The sequence below is a fragment of the Mustela lutreola genome, chromosome 18 (genome assembly GCF_030435805.1).
Source record: "Mustela lutreola isolate mMusLut2 chromosome 18, mMusLut2.pri, whole genome shotgun sequence".
Classification (NCBI taxonomy): Eukaryota; Metazoa; Chordata; class Mammalia; order Carnivora; family Mustelidae; genus Mustela; species Mustela lutreola.
This window is the reverse complement of record NC_081307.1, coordinates 5,728,357-5,752,047: the sequence shown is the minus strand read 5'-3', so window position 1 is coordinate 5,752,047 and position 23,691 is coordinate 5,728,357. Positions and strand designations below refer to the sequence as shown.

General features: G+C 38.2%; 1 protein-coding gene across 1 annotated transcript in view; it reads right to left on the bottom strand.

Moving 5' to 3' along the window:
- Positions 1 to 23,691, bottom strand: part of ZMAT4 (zinc finger matrin-type 4) — a 359,613-nt gene that overhangs the window by 130,079 nt on the left and 205,843 nt on the right. Inside the window, exon 5 of the mRNA XM_059156211.1 lies at positions 4,645 to 4,872. Within this exon, the coding sequence (XP_059012194.1) occupies positions 4,645 to 4,872 (228 nt within the window). The remainder of the gene's footprint in view (positions 1 to 4,644; positions 4,873 to 23,691) is intronic.

Below are 23,691 nucleotides of genomic sequence, written 5' to 3'. Positions count from 1 at the left end.
AATAAATAAATAGAGGATGTTCATGGACTGGAAGACTCCGTACTGTGAAGAAATTAAATAAATCTCCCCCAAATTGATATATAGATTAAATTTAATCCCATTCAATACCTCAACAAGCTTTCTGTGTAGAAACTGGCAAGCTGATTCTGAAATTTATATTGAAATGCAAAGGATTTAGAACAGCCCAGGCAATATCGAGGAAGAAGAACAAAGCTGAAGAGCTTGCATTACCTGATCTCAAGACTTCCATAGTGCTAAAAGAATCAATTCAATGTGGTACTGGCATAAACAAAAAAAAAAAAAAAAAAAAAAAAGAAAGAAAAGAAAAAAAGAAATCAATGGACCACAATAGCTTGGTTATAAAGAGACTCATGTGCAATCAACAGATTTTCAATAACTGTGCCAAGATCACTCAAGGAGGAAAAGAAAATATTTTAACAAATTTTCTGTAAGAACTTGGTAAATGCATGAAAACAAAAATGTATTTCAACCCCTATCTCATACCACACACAAAAAGTTAGTATGAGATACATCATAATCCTAGATATGAGAGCAAAACCTATGAAATTTGTAGACAAAAACATGTAATACCATCTTTGATCTTGAGGGCAGGAAAAGTTTTTTCAGATCTGACACATAAAGCCATGATCATAAAAGGAAAAAAAAAGATTAATCAGTCTTTTATAATGTAGTAATGTCTGTTCACCAGACATTTAAGGAAATGAATAGCCAAATTGCAAATTAGGAGAAAATATTTGCAATGCATATATCTTACAAAGGATGTGAATTGAAAATATATGAAAAGCTCCTACCTATTACTCAATAACAAAAAGACAAACAACCAACACTTTTTTAAAGTAGTCCAAAGACATGAACAGACAGACACCTCACAAAGGAAGTTATAAAATGACCAATAAGGACATTAAAAGTGTTCCACATTATTAGCAAACTTGGAAATGCAAACTAAAGCCATAATGAAATACTTTTCTACACCCACTAGAATGGCTAAAATTTTGAAAACTGAAAAAACAAATATTGGTGAAAATGTGAAATTTGTTTGTGCTGCTTTGGGGAATGAAAAAGAATGTAGCTACTTCAGAAAGTATGTCGACCATTCCTTACATAGTTAAAAATACTGCCAACTTTGTGACCCAAAAATTCTACTCCCAGATATTCACCAACATAAGTGCAACATACGTTGGCTTAAAAAAAAAAAAAAAAAAGAATGTTCTTGAAAGCTTTATTCAAAACAGCGCACACACACACACACAATTGAGAGGAGAACAGAAAAATTGTGGAAATTTATATAGCAGAATACTAGTCAGCAATAAAAAGCAAGGCGCTACTCTGCTTTATATGCAACAAATGGATACATTTCAAAAACAATATGCTATGTAAGAGAAGACAGACACACAGACACAAAATATACATCTGCTCCATTTATATGAGACTTAAAAATAGGCAAAACTAATCTAGGTGAAAAAACAGGGAGAGAGGGTCCCTGGAATGGGAAGTTAGATGAACTGGGAAGGGGCATGTGGAAGAGTTCTCAGGATAGATAAATTATATCTTAATAAGTGTGTGGGTTATACAGGGGTTTGTATTGTCGAAATCCCCTGAACTATATATAACACTTAATGTCTGCATTTCACAAGATGTAAAATAGATATCATTTTTAAAAATCAGAAGAAAAAAATAATAATTTATTGTAAAAAATCATATGGTCAGTATCTTTTTGGAAAGTAAAAATGATTATCAGGTTAAGAATGTAGGCTTTCAGGTGATTTTTAAAAAAAAATTTTGCTTCTTCTATCTACTCGGCGATAACTGAGTACCTACTATGCATCTGTCATTATCCTAGACATTTTGAACACATCAGTGAGCAAAACAGACATCAATGTCTGTTTCAATCAATCTATAAGAGCAGGGAAGAAGACAGAAAATCAGGAAAACTATAATAAGTAAGTAAGCGGTATAGTGCTTAAAAAGCTGAGAAGTTCTATCTCCCTCCTGATCCCATCTAACCTTAAAGGACTCTTAATCTCACAAAACTAAACTGAGGGTTGCCGGGGGGAGGAGGGTGGGGAGAGGGGGGTGGGGTTATGGACACTGGGGAAGGCATGTGCTATGGTGAGTGCTGTGAAGTGTGTAAACCTGGTGTTTCACAGACCTGTACCCCTGGGGCTAATAATACATTGTATGTTAATAATAAAAAATAAATGAATAAATAAGATGAATTGGAAAAAAACTGAGAAGTTCTATGTTGCCATATTGTGCTCTAGCTGCATGACATGAGGTTTTAAAAAGTTATGGATATACCTATATTCACTAATTAGTAGTTTAGTCCTTAGTCATTGACTGATAGTGCATTAGAAGCATTCCAGAAATAGGGGTGTGTGTGTGTGTGTGCATGTGCATGCTGGTTTATCGTCATTGCTGTATCCCTCAAGCTTTTGTAATATTTAATGCCTGAATAAACATATGTCAAAATGTCACTTGGGGTGGGTGAAAAGGTTGGTTTCAAGGACATGGTGTTCGATGCTAATCGCATCTCATGTGCTACTGAGTCACAGTCACATTGAGTTATCAAGTCAAAGAGCAGCCCTTTTTGTCTTCTGTATAAAAGACAAGCTGCTCAGATGTTACAGAATTCAGACGCCCAAGTCATTAACTGTGGTTGTACATAAAAGATGCAACACTGATAATTCAAAACAGACAAGAAGAATGTGCTCTAGAAATAATTCTTCTACAAGTCATAATATCTGGCACAAAACATAAATAAAGCCCTATTTTTCTCCTTCCGTGCCCTGCTGTGAAGGAATCACTGAGCCAACTTGTTATCTGCCAGTAACAGTGAGTTTCGGGAAGGCCTTCAGCTATGGAGAGACTCTGTATTTTTTTTAACAAGACATAGACAGAGAATACAAGAAATCCCCCAAGAAAAAGCAATAGCACCAACAATTGAAAAGGCTCTGAAATGAAATTAGCCAACATTCTGTCATATGAAGCCCTGTGTTGTTTTTTTATAGCTAAAAACAAACTCAGAATAAAGTGTTTTTAATGTCTGTTCTTATTTGTAGTTCTTAATGACGTATCTTGGAAAAATCCATCTCTAATCAAGCTCTATAGAAGTACTAATGGACTTCCAATCCTAAATCTGTACAGTATTAGATCATTCTTTTATGATTACGTGTTTATTTGCCAGCTTATGCTTCCCTGTCTCTTTGCCTGTACATATGTGATTCTGCTCACATGGAAGGCTGGCTGAAATGCTACCCACATTTCTAGTTCCCATTCAAATCCCCTTCCTGGGTTTTAAGTCTCCCTCAACCAACAAAACGAGAGGTTTCCCCACCCCTTCAGCTCACCCAGCTGATCTTAAGTCCCATTTATCTGGTCTAGAATTATACCAGCGCATTTCCTGACTACAATGAACCCTCTTGGAGGCATAGCCCAGTTAGTTGAAGAAGTGTAGGTTCCACACAGACCCCAGTTTAAACTCAGACTGCACTCTCAAAATTCTCAAAACTGAATTGCAAATTTTGTTATTAGTGCTATTAGGAACAATGATCCTTGGCCAGCCCATAAAAGCTCATCTAACCCATATAATACTTGAGGTAAGTACTCATAGCACCCTTCGCAAAATAATTTTCCTGAGAATGTGTATTTTCTCAGAAAAAAAGTATTTTATGTGATTCTGTTCTACTTACACACTGCCAACATGAGTTGATCAAAAATGTTTAGGTGACCAAAAAATGTTTAAATGGTTGTTGGTGATGAAAGACCCTATCAAATCTCATTAATTGGTATATGTCTTCCTAAGGAATCCACGAGAATGATCCTCCCCTAGGGTTCCCAAGTCTCTACTCAGCAGCTTCTGTGAAACCCCATATGAATTTCAAATGCTGCATGTTTTCCATCACTTGAGAAAACATCTGGCAGGGTGCGGTAAGGAAGCTGGGTATTGACCAAATGCTGGAACCATCTTACCTCAGCGTCCTAGATACTTCTATTAAAGGGACTTGGGTTTGTTTTAAGCTATTAATTCGACTCAACATGCTGCGTTCATTTGGGCTAGATTCATAAAGCCCCACAAGTTTTAATAAGATAATGTTATTTGGCCCTTGTAGCATCTTCTCTCATACCGTCATTTACAAAAGCATTCCTGAGCAAAGGCATTTAAAGATAAAGAAGAGGTACGCCTGGGTGGTTCAGTTAGTTAAGCATTTGACTCTTGATTTCAGTTCAGGTCATGATCTCAGCATTGTAAGACAGAGCCCCGTGTCAGGCTCCGCTTGGGCACGGAGCTTGCTTGAGATTCTCTCTCTCCATCACCCTCTGCCCCTCCCCTCTCCTTCTTTTTTTAAAAAAAGGCGGGGGGGGGGGTGGGTAAAGCAGAAGGAAGGTATCTGGTTCAAATATGGGTGGCTTCAATCTGAAAAATAGTCAATAAAAATATGGAAATAACAAAGAGTTTGAAATGAAGGAGATTATAAAAATTAAGCTAGTTTTCTGCTCATTTCCTTTCCCTTCTATTCCTTTTAGATGAGCCTAGATTTTTCCTTAGTAATCAATGCAATCTGTGAAAACACAATCTTTCTCTGAAAGCCCAGTTCTGAGGCAGACATTAAGAGTTTCTCTTACCTCTTAGTTCCCCCATATCCAGAGTTGTCCCAAGTTGTTCTAATAAAGCAACTCTTGCTGCATTCTTTTTGTGTTTCTTGCCATCGTAATGTTGCTGGGCCATGAGAGGATTGTTAAACCAGGCTGCACAGAGCCCACAGTATCTGTCCGAATCTCTTCTTTGATAGGGGGATGCGACCACTGGAGCAGTGTCCACCCGTGGAGGTTTAAGTGAGTTCAGGGGTGTTGCTGTGAAGGAAAACAACCAGAGAGAACCACAGGACAGGTTAGCCCATTACTACTAAGTATACTCAGTCCATTACTAAGGATACTTCTCTTCAATATCTGAAGATGGAAGAGTCTCAAGTTCATTCTAGAGCTCGAAATCCAGAGCTTACTGAAAGCAGGAAAATGATCTTTGCCAGCCTTCATTTCTGAAGCTGGGATACCACTGAAAATTCCTGATTTATTGAGATTAGATTTCTCACGTTGTTATGCTTAAATATGATAGTTTAGGGGACCATCCCTTAAGAAAAAAAGAAAGATTTTCAAAAATAAACTCTTGGAGGGAAGAGAGGGATCCATCAATCAAATTGCAGCCAAAGCTTGAAGTAAACATTGAGCACTAACGGCTTGAAAGATTCAGAATGAATGAACGAGACATTTGTATGTTATAACTGGAAATAACCAATAAATAAAGGATTTGCCCAAGTGATAGAAGAAGATCTTTCATGTATAAGAATTGTACCAGTTGACAAAATCATGCTAATTTTATTGTCAGTTTCCTCTGTTTACTGTGATAGGTTATTTTCAACTCATACCTGCTAAAATTGATGTTGAAAGTACAATATTGTTTTAAAAGACCAAAAGACAAACAGTGTAGAACAGATGTTGCTTATCTAAACTGAAAAGGCATAATAACACTATTTTAAGATTGCTCAGCCCCAGCTATTAATTTAACACATTCCATTGTGAGCTTTCAGTTATTTTTGGCCCAGAAGCAAAAAAGAACCTAACTCGAAGGAGTTTACTAACAGAAAGTAAAAATAACTTCCTTCTGCATTACAAGATACAATTTGCTTTCATCCTCACAGTAACTACGACTTGCATTACTGCTCTATATCTCACACGATGGACTTCCGAGATGCCAAATCATTCCCTGGATGATGACATATCTAGTTATGGTAAAGGCAGGAGGACTCCAAACCAAATCCTTAACTTCCAAGGCCCGTGTTCCTTATAATACCTCTCAAGACTCTTTTTATACTTCTTAATAAGCAATTTTATAGTAAGCAAATTTATCTATTTTTCTAGACCTCAGTCATCTTTGTTCCACATAGGATTTAATTTTGGAAAAAGGTTCTAATCCAAATATTTTACAAAAGAAAAAGCAATTTAAATTCTCATATGGCCCATTAGTCATAATGCAATATAGCAGTACTTTCTGCTATGTAGGAGTGCAGTTGGCAAACCATGAATATTAGGGTCATTCCAAGGAAAAGCCGAAATCTGGAACCTCAATAACAAGTAAACACTTAATCAACTCCCCAAGCTTTCAAATCAGTTTAACGTGGGTTTTTTTTGTTCTCAGATTAGATAACAGATATACAAATAAATGCTTGCTAAATAATATTTTGGGTCAAGAAATGACTAGTATTGTGGCAATACCTTGAAAAAGTATTTTCTTCTCTCTCCAGAGATTTTATCAGATAGAGAAGTTTTAGCTAGCTTAGATGAAACTAAATGATATTATTTCTATTGGGACTTAGAGAAACGGTACGGTCTCTTAAAAGCCTCATTGCCAGATTCAGTCATATATCACCATGTGAAAATAAAGCCCCAAAGTGGGTCACACCACCCCAGCAGCCACCCAGTATCATCTGTTATAACTTAGAAATGCTAATAAAAGCTACACAGTTGACCTGTATGTAAAAGGACTTCTACCCACTTTTCTGAAGAAAATTGAATCTTGCTTCCAAAGTTTCCTGCAGCTTTATCAATTTCTGAGGATTTATATCTATCTATTGTTTTTTTTTTTTATGGCAGTGGAAAACATATCAAATGCCTGCCATAAGAATGAATGTTGCCTCTTGAAGCATAACTTCCTTTTCTCTAATCTGGGCCCTAACAAAACATCTGAGTCAATTTTGTCTATTGATATCTTACACACCACTTTTGGCAGGGAGGATGCACAACAGAATATCCATCAAATAAGATAATCTTATCTTTCACACTAGGTTCATGATGTATCTGTATTATAGCTTCTTCTTAATACAGCTCCAAAGTTTAATTTTTCTTAAGCTCCTATTTCCAACAGTCACCAATCTCATTAACCAAATCTCAATAACGGAACCAATCTCAATAAAAACCAAACCTGGTTTTTATTTCCTAAAAATGCCAACAAAGGCAGCAATGTGAGGGAGTGGAAACCACCTTGACTCAGTCAGAAATCAAGGTTGGGGACACCTGGGTGGTTCAGTGGGTTAAGCCTCTGCCTTCAGCTCAGGTCATGATCTCAGGGTCCTGGGACTGAGCCCCGCATCTGGCTCTCTGCTCAGCGGGGAGCCTGCTTCCTCCTCTCTCTCTGCCTGCCTCTCTGCCTACTTGTGATCTCTGTCTGTCAAATAAATAAATAAAACCTTTAAAAAAAAAAAAAAGAAATCAAGGTTGGGTTGGACTCCATCAGCCACTGAGCTGTGTGACCTTTGGCAAATCTCTAATGTCTCTGGTTTCCACAAGGTTAAAATTCAGTGTCACCATTTCTTTAAAGCACATAGTGTGGGGTTGGAACAAATTATAGAAACTCTCTCTCTCTCTCTCTTTTACGGCTTTGACTGGATGCCAAATTGTAAGGTTATATAGGAAGAGAGCAATTTCCAGAAAATAATGCTAAATCTGTGTGTAAGTCTGGATCATAACCTGGTAGTTCTTTGGCAAAAGTATATTATTCTAATAAAATGAATACAAAGTAGGGCAAACATTATTGTTTGGTTTGAAAACACATCTTGGACAAAGCAGTTTAACTGATGTATGGTTCATTATTATTTAAATTCCATGGTTTATGTTTTTATTTTCATTGAAAAAAATTTAGTTAAGTATTGACTTTACCTCCTCTCTGTACAACTTAAAACCAAGAGTTCATTCATCAGAACCAGTAGTTTTCAACCTTGGGGAAACATTAGACTCAGGAGGAACTTTAAAAATCTCCATGTCCAGACTATCCCCAGGCCAATTCTGTTCAATTACATTAGATTCTTGGGGTAGGAGCATCAGGATGCTTTAATGCCCTCCTCCCACACCACCCGGTCCATGTTTCCAAAATACAGCCAATGTTGAGAAGCTCTGATACAAATATTGCCAGCTTTGTTTGAATATGACTATACAATAGTCTTCCTAGATCTTCACATAAAAGAAAGTTACATACTACATCCTACAGCAACAGAGCCAGTTATTTTGTAGGCAATAACAGAAATGCCACATCTTTATCTATGGAACAGAAGGAAATAATAATCACTTGGCATTTTTTAAAACCCTGATCAATTTCTCCATATCTCCAAGATATCAAGGTTTCTCCAAAATAGCAGCTAATGTTCTATATTAATATTATAAAAGTTAAATAACAATTCTGATCCCTGGTCCCAAGCAGAAAGTCATACGCACATTGAAGTGCTAAAGCACTATACTGCCTACCCTTGACCGGCACCATCCCCAGCCTGGTCTATCATCGCTCTCCTCCCAGCTAAACACCTGCCCTGCAGGGTGCTGTTCCGTCCCATCTGCTCTGTGAGGCCTTGATAACCCAAACAAGAAGTAGTTCTCCCTCCTCCAAACTCAAAGCACTTTACTAACTGCACAATTCATTTGACATTTCTTAAGCAGCACCTTGTAATCTTGGTTGCCTAGACCCCTGTGTGTGTGCGTACGTGTGCATGTATAACGGAAATTAGATCATAACACTTACACTTCAATACTTGATATTCTGGTGTGTGCTGTCTTCTCTAATAGATGTTCATGATCCCTTGTTTCAATGTAGAAAAAAATAAAAAACTGCTAAAATTCAAATTTTTCTTCATGATTCACTTTTTATTAAAACCTGACCTGAATTCAGAAGAGGCTATATATAGTCTTTATAGAAATATATATGTGTGTGTGTGTGTGTGTGTTTATATGTGTGTGTGTATATAAAATATATCTTATATAAATACCATATATATTTATATATAATTAAATATGAATATAAATTTATAAATTAAATAAAAATAAGGAAATAAAATGTGAATAAAATATATGATATATAATATGATATAATATATCATAATATATAATATAATATATTACAATATAATAATATAATATAATAATAATTATATATATTATTATAATATAATATAATATATATTATATATATAATATATCACTTAATGTAAACACACATACATTTTGCAATAGAATTTACTGATGTCTCTAAACATGCAGTGCTGTCTTAGATCTGTTGAAACATAATATATGGTATCTGTACCTAGTTACATATCTAAAATCCTAAAATTTCTGATTCTCAAAACACATTCAGCGCCCAGTATTTTGATCAGAAGATCATGGATCTGGAGCAATTCAGAGTAACTAAAATAAGCCCAAGTTGTTCTAATACTCGAGACAATAGAAACAAGTCAGTCTCTAAAACTTTGATTTCTAAGAATCACCTGACATGGGGTCATTTTCACTATCCCTTTTATGTCTTGCATAATGTTTGTCAAGAAGCAAGTTCTCAACTGTTTGCTAAGTTGTCCTGAGTAATAGTTTAAAATATTATGAATCTCTGTCCTATATTTGTTTCTTCCTGGTAGAATAACCTCAGTTGATCTAAGGACAAAAATACTTTCAGTGCACCCGGTGTGTGCCTCTCTCAGAACACTTCCTCACTCTGGAACGTAACACTGTGTACAACCAGACTCTCCATGACTCAGCACGTTGCATGACGTCACTCACATAATGTATATATCCCATGCCTTTCTAAATGAATGGATGGATGGATGCTCTTTGCAACAGAAGTAAATAAAGTACTGGCCACCCAGAGTTTTCTTGTTTCTTCTAAATTGTGTCATTCAGGGCTTGAGTACTAGTCAATATAAACACAAATACCAGCAACCCAGGGACCAGATTCTGGGTAGAGGTATGTGTGGTGGAGGGGAGGAAGACTAAACTGTGGAAAGGTGACATATCAAAATGTAGACACTCATCCCGGTCTCCCTGTCTGTGAATTCAACTGGATATACCGAAAGTCAGTATTATCTCAAACTTCTTTTTGCTCGGGCAGCCTGTTTCTAGGCATTTTTTAGACAGTTCAAAATGCACATCATTCTGGAAATTCTACTTTCAAACAGGAAGCTATTTGCTCTGTTCGTGTAGCATAGCATCTAAACTCCGCACTCCAAGCTTCTGGCTCAGTACCAACCATCCCTGTTTGCCTGGAATCGAGAAGGTTAGCAAGACATGGGAATTTCAGTGCTAAAACAGGGAGAATCCGAGGCAAACTGGAATGAGTTGGCCATCCTACATTCTGGGGTCACCCTGATTATCACAGTGGAGAAAGGGATTAGTAAAAATTTTGGAAATAACTGCCTGGGACACTAGAGCAGGTCTTCTTTCAATAAACCAGACAGGATCTAGCAATAGATCTCAAAGCTTTACTGGTGAGATCACCACATGGATGTCCTTAGCCAGAGAAGGGGATAACACAGTCAGCAGGCAATAGTATTCTCACCTGCCCGTCTGCCCTCTGGACCATGGCCTCAGAGTGCCTTTCAACCCCAAACGTGCAACTTCCACGGACATCCCCCACTCCCCCACCCCAATCTCTCCTCTCCCTCCTCCCTTGTCCTTTTCTTTCTTCCCCTTCCACTCATTCCTGATGTTTTTTAGGCTTTAGGATTACAAAAAATTAGTCCATCCTCACAAAGGACTTACCGAAATAGTTCTAGGAATTTACTTCTTTTAAAGTATGTGGCTTTCTCACCTAAGACGTTCTTATCCGTAATACTTAATTCTTCCAGTTTGTATGATACTGTACAATTTATTCCATGCTGTCTGTTCCGTGTATTTTCTTCTTTACATTGTCCCCAAACCCTGTTTGACCGACGAGGCAGCTTGAAGCTCAGGGAGAGAAGTCAAGGGTCACAGGGCCCCATAATTAATAAACAGTAAAGATAATGGCAAAAGATCAGATCTTTTTTTTTTTTTTAAAGATTTTATTTATTTATTTGACAGACAGAGATCACAAGTAGGCAGAGAGGCAGGCAGAGAGAGAGGGAAGCAGGCTCCCTGCTGAGCAGAGAGCCCAATGCGGGACTCGATCCCAGAACCCTGAGATCATGACCTGAGCCGAAGGCAGCCACTGAGCCACCCAGGCGCCCAATCAGATCTTTTGATACAAAGACCAAGCACCATATTTTAATGCCAACTAGTTTCTTGTAATGCGGAGAAAGTGATAGGCCAAATAAACAAAAAGATTAACTATAGAGTCAGAACACATTTCCCAGGCTTCAACATCTGTTCTCAGTGGGGATTATTTGGAAATATGCATTTTCTCTAAAACAATTTATCTGATTTCCAGTCCCTAATGATTAACAGCCTTTCATTTTTCTCTTTTTTCCTACCCTAAATCAAATTAATGACAGTAGGAATCCTTTAGCAAGTATCACTGTTCTGTTTTGTTTTGTTTTGTTTCCAAATGCTGTTGACAACTAAATTTGCCTGGGCCGTTCAACGCTTGGATGAGGAGACAGCTGTCAACGTGGATGGACAGCTCAGTCTTCCAGGCTCTTCTGTAGCTACATGCCTCAACTTGATGTAAACTGAAAAGTCAAGGCTCAAAATGTACATTTTCTTTGTATCTTTAGCAGAGGACGGGGCCTCTTGTATAAATGAAAAATGCTCTACAAACATGTGAGGATAAAGGAGGAAAAGGACTAGTACATTTTAGTTATTATCCACTTCATGGATTTTCATGTTTTCATAAATGGCTTATGATAGCTACATTTTAAATCTGGAATGGTTTCTTTAGACTTCACAGGGTTAAAAACAAGTTAGATGATCATATGTGGATATAAATGAAGTAAATTATGGGCATCTATACCCTGAAACACCATAAAGCCATTGAAAACACATTTTAGAAAAAAAACAAAACAAAACATATTCAGTGATCTGCAGAAATGCTCAGGATATAATGTAAACTAAACTGTGTTTATATGTAGAGTGCAAACCTAATTACTTATTATTAGATTATACACACCCATCTATTTAAACTACATAAAGACCAGAAGGCTACAAATCAAACTCTTAGCAAAAGTTACTTCGTAGTTGTGGATTATGGTGATTTGTTTTTTACTAGAGGATATACACTCCTTGATGCAGAGGGAAAACATTTTTATTTTACAACTTACCTATAGGCCACATTTCATACTAACTTGTTTTGGAGCAAAGTGAAGAAAACACTGCTTAAGGGACGTGTGATGCCACAACTAGGTCTTAAATTAAATCGCATAAGATTTTACTTGCAGTGATTTATTTATTAATTTATTGTTGATTTGGGAGAAAATGGGCTGGGAGAAAACTGGGTCTGTCAGAATATGATGTAAACACTCAGCTTCTCCTATTTCTCCAAAAGATACAGGGGAAAGCTGTTTTCCCATTGTATGGCAGACCCCAAAATCACTCTCGTTATTTAGATAAAATGAAGTAACACTCTTCCTTCTCATATGTTTGAAAGTGAGTTCCAGTATCCAAGACTGCAAAGTAGAAAAACCCATGTGCTATCTCTTTTTATGCCGTGAAGGAAATTAAAGAACCCTGTAAAATATTTCATGTTCCAAAATACATGCCATTAAACACTTCCTGAGAACAAACAAAGGCAAGGATGACTTAACAGAACCATCATTCCAATTCAATTTTGTATCAAAACTCTAATTATAATCAGCCTATTAACAGGAATTGCTTCCTCACCCACACTACATTCATATATCATCAGTCTTCATTAATATAGTATTCATAGATCATTGATTTTCATTAATATAGAATAATTCCCTCTAGTTTCAGTCACTGATTAGGTTCTAAATATCTTAAGTATGCCTGTTTCCTGCAGAATCCTGATCTTTGAAAATGAGCCATTAAACAGAACTTTAGAGGAGACGAAAGTCCTTTTATAATTTTCTCATGTTTTTGACCAAAGAATCCTAAATCTGCAATACTCTGTGTTCTTCCATGGGGTAAAAATAGAGGATATAGAATGTAGGTTTCATGACGACAAGAGCTTGATCTATTTTGTCCTCTGATGTATCCCAGGTCTCTAGAACCAAGCCTGGCACACAGTTAAATAAACCCTTGTTGAATGAGGAACAGTTGATTCACCATAAAGCTATCTGTGTAAGAGAAGTAATTCTGCTTTAGGAAATTCTGCTAGTAGGAAGGCATCCTCTCCGTCCAGACTGATCTTCAAAACACCTGCTGTATTATGTGTATAATGCATTCATGGTGTTTGGTCTTCAAACATTACTCAGTTAAGGTGTTTTACTCCCTCTGAGTTCAGACTCAAAATCTTTAGTTATGGCCACAGTTTCTGAACTCCGTACAGAGGTACCCTGGGATGATGCAGTGAACATACAGGGGAACCATAAGATTATTTAAAATTCTGAGAAAAGCATAGAAACATCCATTAGAGACCAAAGGAGCCATTATCTTGAGGAAGTTCAAGGTTTCAACATTAGATGCTACAGTCCTTAGAATGAGTTCACATTCTTGTAAGCCTGGATACCTGGAGGCTGCTGCCTACCTCCAATCCATCCAGCCAACCAGGGAGGAACAGGAAACAAAGGTAACAATGTCTAATCTAATGCAAAGATTTGAGAAGTTATGCACTGTCCAACAGGCAAACGTATCCATTAGCAAACGTGGTTATTTAAGGATGAAATACAAATATTAACTTTCTCTTCGGTACGTGCTGGCTGAGTTATTAGGACATAAATACTTATTAAGTTGTTTGGACACTAAGAGTTATGACATTACCCTAGTATATTTGCTTATTGCTTGAGCCAGAATCAATGGCCTGCTAATTGGGAGCTGCTAGAAATGCCTCTCCTCTGAACCTCCGATAAGAGGCAGAGTCCCAGAGGGAAGAGTGGGTTTCCCTGGCAGGGATTCCTTGATTCACTGGCACCCCCATGTCCAAGCCAGCAGATGCTATCCTTGGAGGGAGGAGCTGGAGGGCATCACCCAGATCAGACAGTGTTGGCAGAGTGGGGGAGGAGCGGTGAGCTGAAACCTGAGGACTGGTACCAGCTTTTATTCTTTCCTTCTGCTGCCATCATCCCTCATTTCACTTAATCTATACCCCATGCTCACGGAGGGGAATGATTTACTTATCCAACAGCATCAGCTATTCAATGAGAGAGCCAACTTCCTGGATCATTTCTTATATCCTATGAATATTTATGGAGGATTCAAAGATGAAAAAAGCAAGCAGCTCCAGAAGTACAGCAGAGATAAAGTACTGGCTAAGTTCAGAAGTAGACAGCGAGAGAGGGTGGCCCTTTGGACTGAGCTGAAGGAAGCTGAAACCTTAGAAGTCATTTTAGAGACTTTAGTACTGATTCCATTCCCTGATGAGAATGTGTATATCTCTACTTCACTCTCAGCTGGCACACGCCCCTAATCCGTTTTCCCTACTCAGACTGAGTGTTGAATGACCTTCTTCAGCCTATATCCCTAAAAGTCGCTTGTCCTTAATAACCCACAGTCTGCAGGGTACCAAAACTGCCTCTACTTCATATTTAAAACTAAATGAATGTGTTTATTAGCTATGCATATCTTTTGTGTGTATTTATTTGGATTTAATCTAGAAATAAAGTACTTTTTATTAAGTGCCACTTGGAAACTGCTACATCTGAAGGTTCAATGCTATTCTGAGTTAGCTCTATAAAACCACGAAGCAATTCTAGAACTTCTGGAGGTCTTCTAAGACAGACGGAGCTACTATGCTCCATCATGTTAGGTACTCCCAACACTTGGATCAGGAGAATCCAGGGTTTCAAATGCCGAGGTCCTCCAATCCCTACAAGTTTAAGAAGGTCCTCCAATCCCTATGAGTCTAAAGACCATTTCTATATACCACTACTTCTCATATAAAGCAATGAAGTTGGTGGGCAGAGGATGATGGCAAAAAAAGAAAAGGTTTTAAGCTAGATAAGACTTTGCAAATCGATGTTAGAAAATCATTAGGTTAATTTACTCCCTGGGGGAACAGAGGCCAACCCAGAGCCTGAATTATTTAGATGTATCATCCATAATTGTTCATGTAACTATGGCTTGACCACAAAATGCGTACTTCATTGTTGCCATGCAGACACAGCCAAAAAGAAGTGTGCATGAGAGAGAATATAAATGATTTCTGTTGGAGAATTTTTAGGACAAGGGTGTCATTAACAGCTAATGAAGGTGACGCTGCTTAAAATTTGCAACTGCAAGTGTGCTCCACAGACCACAACATCACCTGGCAGTTTCATGGAGATGAAAATCTTGGGGCCCACCCTGGGCCATTAGATAAGAATGGACATTTAGGAGAGTTTCCAGTGACTGGTATGCAAATTAAATTTGGAAAGCCCTGGATTAGAATCAGCAGTTCTCAGCCCCTGAAAGGGTTATAACCATCTGGTAGGCATTGAATGCTTACAGACTCTAGGTCCCACCTCAGGCCAATTAAATCAGAACCCCTGGGGGTGGAACTGAGTTAAACCAGCCTCTTAAGCTTTTCAGGTGCTTCTACTATGCAGCCAAGTTTAGAAAGGATCACCCTGGACAGACAGCACCTGACACGGACCTCACTTTACCTCAATCTTACAAAGCATCTGTATTTTTATGTTTCATTCATTCAACTCCACGTATGGGCACCATATTCCACATTAGCATACAACACTCGTCCTCATGCAGCTTGAAATCTAGAATGAAAATACTATTTTTTTTCCCAATGGAAATATGTTTAACAGAACAATTTTATTAAGTTGCATTAATTCTACAGAAGCCTATTCACAAAATCGTAAGAGGCAACAGATAGAGAGAAAATAATAGCTTTTGAAAAAAAAAATCAAACTAGATTTAACTCAGGATAGGGGGATTTTCTGCAGCCAAACTATTTCCTAAAATAAAACAGGGCTAACGGTTCAACCTCGTTATCTCTGTTGTGCCTGCTTGATAAAAGTTAGTTCCCAGACATCCTGGCTACAGAGAAAATGAACTAACTCCTGCTTCATGTTCTCCCATGTCCCACACTGACATCGGTTCTGCCAAATGGACACACTGGCTTCCCTCAAAGAGACCAGGAACACAGAGAGCATGAGACAAGGGAGTGTGTGGGAAGACTAAGTCAGAAAATCTCACTCGCTGATCATGAAACGTTCATGTATCTGTTCATAAGGCTGTGGTGACTACAACAATCTAAGATTCTTTCAGAGAGATCCAGGATGGATTGTAGAATACTAGGAAGTAAAGAGAAGAGCCAGAGAGGTGGCTTAAGGAAGAAAGGTGTATGAGTAATAAAGGCTTTGGGATTACTTAGCCAGAAGAGGAGAAGCTGAAGCATTACTTAGTAACACTTGAGACACATAGAGGATTATAGTATTTAGACTGATGGCCAGCTGTTTTTCCAAAGCTGCTAAAAAGGAAAAACAAACTGAGCCTGAATGGTAGGACTTTAGAAGACAAGAAGCTTAAGACACGTCTACTGGCCCTGGGGTGGGTAGCTGAGGAAGATCTGTAGAATAAGAGCATTATTAATACCCAGTGGTGAAAGGGAGAAGATTGAAACCATGCCAGATGATGGGACTTTAGAGTTAATGGAATCTTGCTGGAAACATGGGTAAGATGGTAACTCAGGACTCTGTGAATTTCTATAGATAACTCATTCTCCATGCTAGGCACGGGATGAAACAACATTTTTTAAGACAAAACTTTTGAATATTAAATCATTAAGGTTAGGCATATGTATGGACATCTTTCTTTCTGACTTATTTTGACTAAAAATGATCTCCCCCTTTGTGTTAAGGAAGATCAAGTAAAATGTTCACATATATGCCGGAGTTCATTCTTGTCTCCCCCATCCAGCAGGATATTTGATGTATGGGTTTTACCAACTGAAAATGAAAGGTCCAGGCATTAGGATTTCATCAGCTCTGTTGACTGAGAAGCAAAATGAAGATGATAATCATTAGCACTTTACACTAATCAAGATATAATTATAGCAGGAATTCCTGAGTACACCTTTAACTCCAGGCTCCTGCTTCTCAGTCATGAAATCCCAACACGTGCTGTAGAGCAGCAATCATGCATACAAATGACTGAGGACTCTCCCAGAGACGTCCCTATCTCTCAGCTCCGAGGTCTGCACTCAGAACTCCCAGACCACATCTTTAGCCAGTATCACCAACAGTAAGAATGGCTGCAACTCATGGTACCTCGAAGTGGTCAAAATCCTCTTGAAAACCCATGTGGGTTCGTAATGACAGCAATAGGACTCAACAGTGTGTACATCCATCAGACAATTAGCAGGAAATCCTGCCCAAGAGAAGCAGTTTCTCTGAAGGCTGAGAGTAAAGTAAGAAAACAGAAAATTCCATCTTTTCTAGCCTTCAGATAGACAAACTGGGTTGGTATCTATGTCACAAGACAATTCATACAACAAAATAACCTACTGAGAAACTAAATAATTGTCTTGTTTCCCAATAGACTCACTTCATAATAATGAAAGGTGTTTTCCATTGTCTTCTGAAATGGGGGCTAAGTCTTGAAGTCTGGCTTTCCCCACCCCCAGGACAGAAGGAACAAATGCACTTGTTCTGGGCTGTCTGAAGAGCAAAGGGATCAGAGTGTCAAAGAAGGGTGTGCTTTCTGCTATCAGGAAAGGGATTGTCTTTCCTGGGTAGGGGACTGGGTAAAAAGAGAGTTGCAAGTACGGGTAGAGACCTGGGCATCTTAAAAGCAGTGTCTAGAGGTGCCTGAGTGCCTCAGTCATTAAGCATCTGCCTTCAGCTCAGCTCATGATCCCAGGGTCCTGGGATCGAGCCCTGTATCAGGCTCCCTGCTCAGCAGGAAGCTTGCTTCGCCCTCTGCCCCTCCCCCTGCTTCTGTTCCCTCTCTCGCTGTGTCTCTCTGTGTCAAACAAAGAAATAAAATCTTTAAAAAAAAAAATTATGTCTAAGGCAGCAGGACATTCCCCAGAAATGTATATAATGGAGGCTTGGCCTTCTTTTCCATAGCCTCACTTGGCACAAAGGGGATGAAACCATCAGTGGAGTCTCTAACCGGAAGGAATATGCACCCTGAGAGGGAGACAGATAAATTGAGATCCACTTCTGAGGAAGCCTTGGGGCTTCACCCGTAGGCTATAGACCAGCCCACAACAGCATCCTGGGTGATGATAAAGTAGCCAGAGCTCACAGGCTGGGAGAGTTCTTTGAGGGCGCCCTTAGACCTCTAGGCCCTTGTGTGGCCCTAATGAGGGAAGAAAGGGTACTCCAAAGGATGACCAAGACTATTCTTCTAAACCATCTTCAGGGCTAGAGAACAGGAGTCATCTCCACTGATTTTTGAAATACAAAGAAATATAATATTTATTGTACTTAAGTGCTAACCAGTAATTCATACTTATTGTATGTGATCATTAAAGAAACCAACCCAAGTGTATACAAGATTTTTGAGGCTTCTATGTAAAATATACGATATTTCAAAGGATAAGAATACAGTCTGGGATACTACCAGTTATTTTAGGTAGAATGCTTACTTTACAAGTGCCTTCTCAATTTCATAGACTAGACAGTTTTAGGGTTCTTATCTTTAATGGTTGATTTAAGAGTTATTGCCAGAAAATCTCTCACTCAGAGTTTTTTCTGAATAGTAATGCATTCTATGTATGGATTCTATGCCCTCACCACATCTCCTATTGTCAGTTTCAGTGTAAGCACAGGAAACTGACAATTTTATTGTTCTACTCTATTCCTTCATAAAAATGTGTTAAAGAACACTTTCTGGAATAAAGGTATAACCACATCATAAAAGCTGCTGAAATCATCAAGTGTCTTATACCACTATTTGATCATCCAAAAAAGAAAAGTGAGTTTATGCTATTTAAAAGGATTTGTGAAAATCAGCTAGGCAGTAGTCTCATTGTTAAAGTCTTTAATTCCATTCAATCTTTGATCTTTTGTTTCTCTGGTCATCAAATATAAAATAAAAAAGACAGTAGCCTTGATCTAATCATTGCTCCAAGCCTCTTGTGATCCAGCGTTCAAAAGTAGTGGCCAAAAGAAGTTAGCTCGCCTCACATTGCTAATTTATTTAAACCCTATTCACTGTATGATAGTCAGTGCCCTGATTCATTTGTTTTCTCCTGACATCGTGACACCATGGAAAGATTACTGCAAAACAAAAGTCTCTTTGCCATCAACCCGTTATATCCCCCTGGGCAAACGGCTTTACCTCACTAGGCCTGTTTCCTCACCGGGAAAATGAGATGGTTGAAACAATGATTGGTAGGCACCTTCAAGCTCTGCGATTCTATGAATTTATTATTTGTTGTAGTTGTAAGTCTTAGAAGAGCCAAAGACATCATCGGAACAAACGCACTGATCTAAAGAGGACATCTTAGAACATGCCAGCTTTTCTAATTTAAAAGAAAACGCACCGCTATGAAGATCTGCCTGTTTGACAAACTATTGTTTGCGTCTATTAAAACAAGTATCTAGACAGGTTATGCTGGCAAACCAAATAACCTGATTCAGATATTAGAACTATTGCAGTGTATGAAATCTTATATGCAAATAAGAGGTGCTGATTGAACCTGGAGTGCATATATTATTTAAAATTTGAATTTATGTAACTTACAAACAGATCTAGAATACCCTGATCTTTATTCATTCAACAGAGAACTCAAATAAGCAATTTCGTGTCTGGCATAGAAATTTATGGAAAAGTTCTGAAGCTCTATCTCTCTCATTTTCAGCAGGAAATAAGGAAGGAAAGAGGAGAAGCAACAAGACTGCAGAAGAGGAGTATGATAAACACACTTACACACAAGACAAGCAGAGTGGACGAGATCATTGCTTATCTCTTGCTTTCCCCACATTGTTCACTGTTCCTACAAATGAGAAATACTTGCTTTAAAGTTTATAAATATATCTTTGTGGTTTTGTTTTCTCCGATCACTTTAGTGAGAGCCTTCAAGTCTGAACTGTGCTGTTCATCTGGTGAGCAACAATCTGTAGATCATTTTTGAAGCATTATTTGTCACCACCTCAAGAGGAAGGAAAGGTCCCGGAATGTACAATCAGAAGCCCTGGGTTCAAGGTCCATTACGCTATTTTACTGCATAACATCAGGCAAGTCCCTTTACCCTGTCCTCTTAATTCCCTCACAGGTAGAGAGAACGATACTTCAGACTTCGTGCTTTTTATGAAGAGCAAGTGAAACAATGAATGTGATGTTTCTGATAGAATGTCTTTAACATTATCAGTGATGATTACTTACTTTATTATTAGTGTAGATTCTCCCCTCTCAGCTATGGTTTTTACCTCACCTTAGGATATTTAAAATGTTATACATCTTTATTCATTTTTGAGTATGAGCAGATTTTTTGGACTGTTTTTTTGGTGTAATGAATATAACTTTTGATATAGTCAATTCCTGCTATTCCTGGTTAGCTATGTTCCTTACAAAGTCTCCAAAGAACAGTGAATAAATAAATAAATACCAAAATAAATACCAAACCATGGCTCTTTAGGGGAAATTCGGGCTTAGGTTCCTGTGAGCCTAGGGTCACATTTTGGTCAACTGAACAACACAGAACCTTGTTTTATGTGTGCTTCTGTTTAAAGACACCTTATTTAGTATATACTTTGATTCACTATCATTTAACTCAAAGTCAACAACATATAATTCATGCCTAAACTAAGCTAAGCTAACTGGGTCTTGTATGTAAGTGCTGAACCACTGAATTCTATTCCTGAAACCAATACTGCACTGCATGTTAACTAACTAGAATTTAAATAAAAATCTGAAACATAAAGAAATTAATTAATTAAGCTAAGCTAAATGCACGTGTTTTTTACCATGAGTTCACCTAGGCATAACCAGATTGTACAATGGAGTCTGACATCAGAGCCTTTGTTTATACTCTACATTACACGGCATTTCACCTATTTTACCAGGAGAAAAAAAAGTTTCTTTCAATCAAGCAAGCAGAAAAGACAGGCATGGCACTTCCTATAAAGCTGGGAAACCACTGCCCTTGATCATTTTATTCACCAGAATGGAAGGGGAGGTGAACCATGAGAGACTATGGACTCTGAAAAACAATCTGAGGGGTTTGAAGTGGCGAGGGGGTGGGAGTTCGGGGTATCAGGTGGTGGGTATTAGAGAGGGCATGGATTGTATGGAGCACTGGGTGTGGTGCAAAAATAATGAATACTGTTATGCTGAAAATAAATAAAAAATAAATTTAAAAAAAGAGAAATTTCAATAACCAGGGTAACTTCATTCAAAAATAAAGCTAAAGGTATTTAAATACCTATCATTATTCTCAATTATGCTTCCAATTCTCACTCACCCAACAAATAATTATTAAATGCCTACTGTGTGCCAGGGAGTGTTCTACGTACACTCATCAACAGAGCCATAATGCCGTAATGTCTTCGGAAGTGTCTGCTATCAATCTTGCACTGTTGTTAAGACATACACACATTATGGCAACTTCAACTCTAAAGGGTCAAAATGAAAGAAAGGTTACTGCCAAGTCTGATGCCATTTCCTGTCAAGCCAATGATGTCTGAGAATTACATCAAAGAGAGTGCTCAATATCCATTTCTGCTAAGAATGATAGATGTATTCATAAAAGCTTGTATGTGAAACAGTAACTTTAAGGGACAATGAATCAACCAGGATAGATTAGGCTCTCCTGCAATAACAAACAACCCCAAAGTGTCACAATAAAGGCATCTTTCTTGTTCTTGCAAAGTCTAATGTAGGTTGAATGGCCCTCCTCTGTCTTGTAGTCTGGTCTTAAGGTAATGCATGTTACATCTACACACAATCAATTCAAAGTGTAGGAAGCAAATGGGTTTTGGATGAGAAACTTGTCTGCCACAAACACAAATTAATTTTCCTGTTAATCCTAAATAGAATACCTAATGATAATATCAGATTATGGATAAACTTAAAATTTCCCTTTGATTAATGGGAGACAATGGGGAATACCTGTGATTTACAGCTTTCTTCCTTATGCTTCATATTCTCTTCAAAATAATTTTTTCTCACAAATCAATTTTTTTGGTATTTTTTAAAATTTATTTATTTTCAGCATAACAGTATTCATTATTTTTGCACCACACCCAGTGCTCCATGCAATCCGTGCCCTCTCTAATACCCACCACCTGGTTCCCCCAACCTGCCACCCTCCCGCCGCTTCAAACCCCTCAGATTGTTTTTCAGAGTCCATAGTCTCTCGTGGTCAAAATAAATTTTTTAAAGAATAGCTAAATGATGTCTTCTTTAGAATTTCGAGTAAGAATACAGTCTCCTCCTTATTTCAATTATCTTGTTTGTATGGGTTTATCACGAGAAAGGGGGGGAAACATGAGCGAGCAAGCATCATCTCAGAGCCTGTAGCCTTTGTCATGTGCTATCAGTGAAAAAAAGTTGGCCAGGTACACGTGCACTCGGTATTTCAGAATGGGACCTCCTTTGGAAACAAGATCTTTGCAGATATAATTAGTTAAGCTGAGGTGAGGTCATACTGAATGAGGGCAAGTCTCAAATCTAGTGACTGGTGTCTTTACAATAAGAGGAAGGACACAGAGACACACAGGGAAGACAGGCATGTGGCAGTGGAAACAGAGATCAGAGTGATAAGGTCAGAATGCCAAGGGAAGCCAACAGCCACCAGAAGGCAGGAGGAGGCAAGTTTCTCTAGAAACTTCAGAGGGAATGTGGCCCTGCCCTCAACTCAGTCTTGGACTTTCAGGCTCCGGAACTATAAGAGAATAAATTTCTGTTATTTTAAGCTACCCAGCTTATGCTAATTTGTTGCAGCAGCCCTGGGAAACTAATATAGATTGGATCATAGATTTCAGCAAAGAATTAAAAATCACGAGTTATAAGCATACTAAGATTTTGGCAAAATCTGAGTAATAGTCATCTGTTTAGTCTTCATAAATGTTTTAGAATTTTAGACTTAGTGGAGACATTGGCTATCAGTCAAGTCTTTTTAGCTTCTCTGGAGAACTTTCTTGCTCTTAACAAGAGGAAGGATCCCCCTCATTCTCAGCTCTTGGGGTAACTCCCCAAGGGACATCTCTCAAACATTTTTTGGCCCTCAGTCACTTCTATCTGCTGACCCCTGTCCCGCCTGCTGCCTCCCCCTGCTCCTCAAAGGTTTGTAGAGTCCAGAAAAATGCTCGCATTTTTAAAAAATATTTTATTTATTTATTTATTTGACAGAGAGAGAGAGAGATCACAAGTAGGCAGAGAGGCAGTCAGAGAGAGAGAGGGGAAGCAGGCTCTCTACTGAGCATAGAGCCTGATGTGGGGCTTGATCCCAGTATGCAGAGATCATAACCTGAGCTGAAGGCAGAGGCTTAACCCACTGAGCCACCCAGGCGCCCCAAATGCTTGCATTTTATGTACAAATCCACACCAGCACCATTCCTTGCTGCTTCTTCCTTGAGATCATTATCAGGATCAGAGGTCAACAAATTTTTCATGTAAAGGACCATGTAGCAAATATTTCAGGTTTTGTGGAACATGTGTTTCCTGTCACAACTATTCAGCTCTGACACTGTAGCCCAGAACCAGTCTTGATGGAACATAAATGAACATGTATGGTTGTTCCAATAAAACTTTATTTATGGACTGAAATATGAATTTCATATTTTCCCAGTGTCACAAAATATTCTTTTGATTTTTTTAAACCATGTACAAACAAAAAACATTTTTGGCTTGCAGATCATACAACAGGCAATAGGTCAGATTTGCTCC